The sequence below is a fragment of the Austrofundulus limnaeus genome, unplaced genomic scaffold (genome assembly GCF_001266775.1).
Source record: "Austrofundulus limnaeus strain Quisiro unplaced genomic scaffold, Austrofundulus_limnaeus-1.0 Scaffold27, whole genome shotgun sequence".
NCBI classification, from domain to species: Eukaryota; Metazoa; Chordata; class Actinopteri; order Cyprinodontiformes; family Rivulidae; genus Austrofundulus; species Austrofundulus limnaeus.
In genome coordinates this window covers 1,618,397-1,627,108 of record NW_013952429.1, presented here as the reverse complement: position 1 = coordinate 1,627,108, position 8,712 = coordinate 1,618,397, and the positions used below count along the sequence as shown (strand labels likewise).

The 8,712-nt window shown below is 40.5% G+C and overlaps 2 protein-coding genes across 2 annotated transcripts in view; both read right to left on the bottom strand.

Moving 5' to 3' along the window:
* The window catches only part of rab3da (RAB3D, member RAS oncogene family, a), a 9,523-nt gene extending 4,027 nt beyond the window's left edge, over positions 1 to 5,496 (bottom strand). The window contains exons 1-2 of the mRNA XM_014004916.1: positions 5,335 to 5,496; positions 3,998 to 4,231 (exon numbers count right to left, since the gene is read on the bottom strand). Coding sequence (XP_013860370.1) covers positions 3,998 to 4,231 — 234 coding nt within the window. The 5' untranslated portion in view covers positions 5,335 to 5,496. The remainder of the gene's footprint in view (positions 1 to 3,997; positions 4,232 to 5,334) is intronic.
* Positions 5,497 to 6,852: 1,356 nt separating this feature from the next.
* pld6 (phospholipase D family, member 6) overlaps positions 6,853 to 8,712 on the bottom strand; it is a 3,982-nt gene continuing 2,122 nt past the window's right edge. The window contains exons 3-4 of the mRNA XM_014004829.1: positions 7,446 to 7,678; positions 6,853 to 6,990 (exon numbers count right to left, since the gene is read on the bottom strand). Of these exons, the coding sequence (XP_013860283.1) occupies positions 7,449 to 7,678 (230 nt within the window). The 3' untranslated portion in view covers positions 6,853 to 6,990; positions 7,446 to 7,448. The remainder of the gene's footprint in view (positions 6,991 to 7,445; positions 7,679 to 8,712) is intronic.

The window sequence follows — 8,712 nt, the reverse complement described above, 5'->3', positions numbered from 1 at the left end:
ATGAAACGTTTCATTAAAGAAGAACCCGTCCAGAAGACCTATCCAATTTTTTTCTTTTTGACAAAAAGGAAAGAGAAATATTTCCTTTAAATTCTAGTCTTTACCAGGTTTTAGTTTTTCAAGTGCATAAAAAGCACAACAGATTCCATCATGCCATTATTTATTAACCTCTCAATAACTGGTGGCGGGCAGCGATATCGCTGCTTTTATTGACTGATGTTAAAAAAAAAAAAACTCATTTTCGCCATCGCTGAATGTATACACCTCTTCAGTGACGTGCACAGACAGATTTAATGTGTAAGTATAGCTTAAAGTTTAGTTAAAAACAAAGACACAGGTAAGTGTTTTCCTCCTTGCCTTGGTTTTTAACTAAACCTTAAACTTGAAGCTAAACTGAGGCAGCACAAACATGCACAGCAGATCTGCACAAGGATCCTGCTTCTTCCTGTTTGTTGACCAATAGGAGAGGAGCTGACCCAAGAAGGACCGCCCACCTAATTTTCATAGTAAAGCAGAAATGCATATGGTAAATACAGGAGACAGAGAAATGTAAAAGCAACACATAAAAATAAAAAGACTTGAGAGGAAAACTATGAAAAATAATTAAATACAATTTAAGAGACATCGATGCATGCACAAGTAAAAGAAAAAAATATACATATTTTTAAAAGCAGTAAAATTTAAATTATGTGGTAAAATACATAATTTATTGGAACTAAGCTGGAAAAATAAAATGTGAAAGTCAGTTAAATTATAAAACATGAGGTAAATTCTCCTTTTTAAATTTAACTGGTGCATTTTAAGTGTTTTTATTTATTTATTGGCCCATTTATACATTTCTGCTTTTATTTCTAATTATGTCAGATTCGGCCCTCCATATTAATGCGCTTCTATTGTGAAAAGCCAGGGGGAAGTGGTTTTGCACTGGTGTTTATTTGACTGGTGCACGGAGGCTGAGTTGTCCTGTTAAGCTTTATTGAAAAACATAAAATGAGAGACCTGATATTGATCTTTGCTCAACCCTCCTCAACAATTGTACCAAAATGTGTGACTACTGTCTGCAACCAGGCAAAGAAGAAAAGACAGCGAAACAGCGGCACAGAGAGAATTAAAGTAAAAGAAAAGTCAAGTAAGAGTTTCTGTGTTGCAGAAAAAAAAGTAACTTCAGCTGATCGCAGTTTGCTGATCAATAAGCAAAGTTTGTACATTTTATTATCAGTGAACTGTGATGAAAAGAAAAATGCCGTCAAATACCCTGATACAGGTCATTGTTGAAAACACAGTGATATAAAATTTGAGTCAAAACACCCAGCTCTATGTACAGAATGTATTAAAACAATGCCAAGATGGAAAGACATCAGCAATAACCTATTCAAAAATAAAAAATAAATAAAATAAAATAAACACAGAAATACAGTTTGGTTCCTTCAGGAAATAAAATGAACTTATTAAGATAATATTTTTAAATCAGATAATAAGATGGTTCTGAGTTCATTAAAACKCYAYACAGAAGAAAGGTTTACAGGKTAATAAAAGACTGAGATATTCTTTCCTCATATACTCTCGGTAGTCACATTCAACATTAATCTCARGCTCTAAAGAATGCTCTGAGACGATCTACAGCTGGTGTCAAAGCATTATTTTAAAAGATTTTAAATGTGGTATTACTGTTCCATCATTTTTCTCCTCCTGCACTGTATTTGTGTCAGCGAAACTTTAATACACTTAAACAAGATTTAGTGCTTTCATCAGGTTGGAGTACTGAGGCGGAGGCGGGGGGGTGCCCCCCACTAACGTTCAGTAATAGATCTGTCGTGGGTGTCAGTCTGCGCAGCAAACACATTCTGCTCCGGTAGCTCAGTCCCATGCATCTTTCATGAAGCCTGCTGTCTGGGGACAATGTTTAACATCAACTGTCATTAACACCGGAGTGGGAGAAATGAGTTTCAATTCATGACAGGCAGSAGCATGTAAGTGGGCAAACACTGGAACGCTTTACTCCCTCCGCTCCTCTGCTTTCAATGATATATTCTAAATATTCCCACCCACAGGTTAGTGCCATTATTTTCTTTAGGAAATTACCTCTTGAAGTGCTTTATACTATGTTTACTTTACATATAGTGTGTGTGTGTGTCACTTATTTCCCTAGTGAATTTTACAATACACTCAATGAAAAAAGGCTATTTAATAACTCTCCTAGAATTATTTAGGATATTTGGAACACAGACATGATTGTAAAAGCTCAGTCTTTCAGCTAAGCAGGACTTTAGCACGCTTTGTCATTTTAAAGAGCTTGAACCAAGTCAAATGTGCAGAAAAACAGCCGTGTTTCCATCGACGTTTTTTATGCCCATTTTGAAGTATCACATTAGAAAAGTTGGATGGAAAMGGCACGATTCGAAAAAACTTAACTCTATGTCGCAAAAAAGATTTTACACTCATTTGAGGTGGCTTTTAGATTTTTTGAAAAAGAGTTAATGCGCAAAAGGAGAGTGATAAGATATTTTTAAACTTTATCATTTTTTATATTTTGATCCTATTGCATTAATCAATTGTATTAAATATGTCTTTCTTGCTGCCATAATTTTCATCTCTGCAGATGAGCTGCAGAGATGAAAATTATGGCAGCAAGAAAGACATATTTAATACAATTGATTAATGCAATAGGATCAAATATAAAAAATGATAAAGTTTAAAAATATCTATCAGAGAGATTTGCCAAATAGGTTCTGACGTATCGAACATTTTCCTCACAGGATTGATCAGCTGTTCCCACTGGCTGTCCGGTACAAATGCTCTGACGGTCTGTGCTAGCCATCAATCAATCCTACTTTGTGGCAATGCACATGCACAGACCAATGTTACGTGACAGGTTGCTTACTCAGCAGATTTCTTATTGATAAATGCTGCCTGTACAAGTTTAATTTTGTCTGTTTCATTTCTTCAAAGGTTACGATAACTTTTTTTAAATGAAGATGCTATGTTACTCAAACATATTAACATGAATGGCTCATTTGCTGTTTGCAATATTGTTACCATACTGTAAACCAGAAAGGTTACTATATCACTACAAATACTGTTAAAAACTACAAATAAGCATCTCATCTCATTTATAGCCATCTCGTTAGGCTCTTACTTCTCTCTTCCCGGTAGGGGATGGACATTTACAGTGCACGCAATTTCCAGTTAGCTTAGCTTAGCTTAGCCTCCTTCACGGTCTATGGCACACTGCGTACATCACAGCCAAATGTTAGCGACTGAGTAACATTTACAGTGCACGCAATTTCCAGTTAGCTTAGCCTCCTTCACGGTCTATGGCCCACTGCATACATCACAGCCAAATGTTAGCGACTGGGTAACATCAGACCCAATCATTTAAAACTTCAACAATGTCCACGCTTAAAACAAGAAATCACTTCTCAATAGTGGAGGTTCCAGACTCTCTGTATGAAGAAAAGTGCAGAATGAGGGGCTGGATTTTACCAGGCTAATGATGAACACAAACAAATAGCTACTGATCCTAGTAGTGAGAAATAACACGGTTTGATTGAGGGGAAAAAAAACATCTGATTAATGAAACACCTTCCGTATGGCAATACACATTCTGAATAACTAGAACAATCATCTTATTGTCCTTGTAAAAAAACCTTTTCTGCCTCTCTAAACGAAAACACAACTCACTCCATGAATTGTTAAATTAAAAAAACTCWGAAAACAAGTAAAATGATTTTAAATAAATGCAAACATAACCCTTTAAATCTAGCTGCAGAGTGCCCTAACTCAACTGCAGGCCTCCTCAGTGTTGTCCGAGAAGATACACACCTGTTGGTCTTCATGCAAATCCCAGCTGCCCAACACCTCATACAAAGCAAAAAACCTGGGAAAACATAATGTCTAAACCCTGTATTTCAGTTTGAAGTCTTCAGTAAGAACATGAGTGAAGATCCAGCAGCGTGTTATCGTAAAGCTAAATGAACGTCCCTCGTTATCGTCTCACCCAGATCTGGAGTTTCACCCTCTTGTCGTTCCTGTAGATGGTCTTGACTTTGAAGTCGATGCCCACTGTGCTCACAAACGCCGAGGTGAAGGAGTCGTCCGCGAAGCGAAACAGGAAGGAGGTCTTTCCCACGCTGCTGTTGCCGATGATCAGCACTTTGAACATGAAGTCGAAGTTCTGGTCGGCCGCGTCCCTCTGCTCCTGGCCCACCCCTGGATCTCGGGCTAGTGCCATCTGTCAATCACAATCAGGAGAGGAACGGAGCTCGTTGCGTCATCTCAGATAGAACCACAGCTGTTCCACATGATGCCACTAAATATTTAACAGACACTTACACAAGCCTACTTCTGTTTATTAGAAATACGTATATGAACTGGAAGTGGACACAGAGTAAAAAAATGGTGTGTTTGATAATAATGCCAGCTCTCCRGTGCGCTTCGAGGGTTGTGAGTAATAGTTTGGCAGCGGCCCCTTGCTGTCTCATGCAGGCAAGCTTGATGAGTGGTGGAGTAAACGTCCATCTTTCTTCCTGCCTTCCCCCCTCTTAGAGCTCATCACTATGCTGTGAGTCACAGCCGGGCGTGCCCCTCCCCACCCCTCCAGCCTCCTTATAGTGTCTCCCATTATCTGTCACCTGCGGCTTCCTGCATTTGTCACATGAAGTCAGACAGACACTTTTAGGGCGAGCAGACGCTAAGTGGTGTGCTGAGGGCAACAGATTCCCTCAACCCGTGTGCAGCTCATCCATCACCCGTCTGACCATCCATCCACCCAGTGACACTCCCAACTAAATGCACACGCTCGCCCCCATCCATCCCGTTTCTGGCCCATATTCATCCATCCTGTCAGTCCAACCATATTATCCCTCCACCCCTCTGCATCATGATGAGGCTGAACCATTCATTCATCTGCACACACCCAGCAGCAGCAGCTCCTCCCTGGCTGCTGATCTGTCTCTGGAGACCAGCTCAGCACTACCGCCTCCAAATATSATAACAGATGGACTGGAAGACGTGACGCGCGCACACCCAAACACTAATATCGGCGCATGCGCACACCAAAGCAAATCTGCAGCCGAAGTGTTTGGTGCAGCTCTTAGCTGATAGTTTCACTAAAGCAAACGCCGCATCTGGTGACTTAAATGTTTCTGCACATGAAGCTGAAAAACGACATCACTTCTCAACTCTGATACTTGAAATTATTTTGTTACTTCTAAAGTTTACTAATAAATCGAAGCTAGCGTTAGCCTGGTTTGTCCACACCAATCCACCCTTAACTCATCCACAGTAAAAACACTTCCAACACATCCCACACTCACGTATTTTATTTTTTTTTACCTTGAAAGGCGTTTATGAGTCGGTCCACTCCGTTCTTCCGGCAGCCGTCCAGCTCCACCTGAAAGCCCCCAAACTAGTGCGCTGCTGTCGGCCGCTGGTGCTCAGGTGCTGCGCTCCCGGATCTCCACACGGTGCATGTGCCCGACACCAGGATGGGGCAAACACCGCGGAGCCCGTCAAGTCAGATAAAAGGAAGAGACACGGAACTTCCGGTGGGAAGTTACAAAAATAAAAGCACGGTAATTAGAATACTAAAAAAAAAAAAAGTCTGACGATTTTGTTTTTATTTGGGGGGAAATTTATTTATCAGTGGCTGCTGTGGTTCCATGAACTGAATTATAAAATACAACGAATTTGTACTCTATACGAGAAAAAAAATTTATGAGCAGCAATACTTTAATTTTGCTGCCAGTGACTCATTTCAATCACAATCACCACATCTGTGTCTCACTCCCTGACAGCACTCTTCATTAAACAGATGAAATTGAACTTCAGAAAAATCGTCAGCACACTTACTGGCTACTTTATTATGTATGCCTTGCTAGTACCTTTGAACCCACTTTACCTTCAGAATTGCCTTAACTCTTTGTSGCATAGATTCAACAAGATGTTGGAAATATTCCTCAGAAATTCTGGTCCATTTTGACATGACGGCATCACAGATGCTGCAGATTTATCAGYTACACGTCCTGTTCAACCACATCCAAAAGGTGACCCATTGGATTGAGATCTGGTGATCATGGAGGTCACTGGAGTCCAGTGAAACAAGACTCATCAGAGCAGGTGATGCTTTTTTCACATGTCCAGTTTTAGTGAGTCTGTGTGACTTGTTTCCTGTTCTCAGCAAATAGGAGTGGCACTCGGTGTGGTCTCCTTCTGCTGCTGCAGCTCATCTGCTTCAAGTTCGGACGTGTTCTGTTCACAGATGGTAATCTGCAGACCTCTGCAACGATTTGAGCTACTGTTGCCTTTTTATCATCTCAAACCAGTCTGACCGCTCTCCTCTGACATTAATAAGGTGTGTGTCTGTGTGTGTGTGTGTGTGTGGGGGGGGGGGGGGGTCCACACAAATGCCATTCACTGGATATTTGGAAAATTTAAAACTCAATCACAGAAGGCTAAGAAAGTTTGGATGGGAGGATTTGAGGATGTGAGTCCTGAGACACACATGCCTACATTTTGATCAACAAACTGTATAAGAAGTGTATAGTTGGTGAAAATAAGAACAGTTTGCAAAAATAGATTAAACAGCAAAGCAGTTAGGGTGACTTCATCACAGCGTAAGCTGAACACTCTGTACTAAAACCTTCAGAAACCATAAAACTTACATGGTAATTATGTAAAATATATAWGTATAAAAAATACCAGTTCAGTCATGTCAAATATAACTTTCTGTGAACCACTTAAACTCTGAATGATGCTTCCACTGTAAATCATGCCTGAACTATAAACCTCAAATTTTGTTTTATTTTTTTAATTCAATGGAGTTCAAAATACTGCCTCTTCAAGCAGCAGACATGAGACGAAATAATTGTGCTTTATTTGAACACATCAGCCTGACTGTGAAAAGGCAGAGAGTAATGAACACACAAGTTCATCATGTTCCAACTAGATCAGCCTGTTAGGAAATCCCAGGTGATGAAAGCGTGGAGCAGTCTGGAACAATGTAAAAGCAAAGCATGTCAGAGCAACGAAAATGACTCACCTGGAGGTAAATGATGCAACGTTGTTAAACCAAGAAAAACTCTAAAACTATTACTTTACAACTCAATTCTTCAAACAAGGTGTAAACCGATTTCAATAAAAAACAATGAACTAGTCGTTGTTTTACACACAATACATTCCACTTAGATTGAGCTTACTGTTGGTGTCATGAATTAGAGAACCAGTGACAGCAAGTAAAATAAAAATAAACGGATAAAGATCATTCATTGTGCAAAAGCAAAATAAATGTGTCTCATATTGAAAGTTGAAAAGTTCCTATAAAACTAAAAGGCACCACAACGTTCTGCTTCCAATAAGAAGATCCAGTCCAAGGTGACTAAACAGTTTTCACATAACCTGCACCAACAAAGAATCATGAACTGGACCGAGTGTGTGTCACTGCTAACCAGTCACTGGTTCTGGTAGTACTGGGTCGGATCGTTGAGCACCCATAACCGGTGGAACTCCTTGATGAAGGGCTGCACCAGGTCGGGCTCCTCGGTAAGGAGGACGTTCTCCGCGTTGCTCTGCACTGCCGTCAGCGTCCAGTTGAGGGAGCCGGTGATGAGCAGCCGGCTGTCCACCACAGCAAACTTGTGATGCATGCACACAGAGACCACGTCACAGCGCACACAGATCCCTGAGGAGGGGAGGGCGCACGGTTAATGAGAAAATGAACACCRAGTCGAGCCGTTCACCAGAAGCTGCTGCTTTCTTTGCTGCTTAAAAAGTATGCATAGCCTCATGGTGCTGAGCCTGCAGTGATGCTAACACAGATAACAGATCTTGTGCACCTTACCATTACCAAAAAAAGAAAAAAGTATACCTTGTTTTTTTTTAACTATTATTATTATTATTTTGTTTGTTGTTTTGGGGGGATAAACATAGTTCCTGCTGTTTAATGCCCCTGCAAGGCATCCTCTGTTTGCTGACCCATCCTCACTTTTTTGCAGGGGGTTAAGGAGGGTTGTGCCTCCCCCCAATAAAATCACATAATTTGCTCAAACACGATAAAAATGAACTGGTTAAGTACACAGCTGCACTCTCTTATTGTCTTAACTGTGACCTGATTTCAAAATTTACATCATATATGCACGTTTAAGCATCATTGGTGAAAATAACATGCAGGGTTTTAGTCWTCTCTTGTGGCTATATTTGTTGAATCGAGTGTAGCAATTTTTCTTAGCCAAATMGGTGCACACCTAGCCTGGTTAAAACCAGACCCTTGTCCTTCACTTTGCTTCTTACGAGGGTCTGAAACCTCGGCTATAGAGAAGCGATTCTTGCTGGAGGCGTGGCCTCTGCTGAAGTTTAAAATGATTGGATCGAGGGTCTGGACTCTCGGCTATAGAGAAGCGATTCTTGCTGGAGGCGTGGCCTCTGCTGAAGTTTAAAATGATTGGATCGGTTGGCCGCGACGTATGTGTGCTAGCTCCACTGTGAAGGAGGCTAAGCTAAGAAGCTAACCGGCAGCTAGTGCACACTAGGTAAATACTCTTGGAAAATTGAGAAACTTTAGTATGTCGTATAATACATCCTAAAAATGTAAAGTATTTGTTACTGTGGGGAAAAAAATGAGTGAAAGAGCCTTTTCTTAGTGTTGAACTGACATGAAACAGAAAAGGTGCAGAGTAAATACTGAGAACAGGAAAGTTAAGTAAATCACAGTAAAAG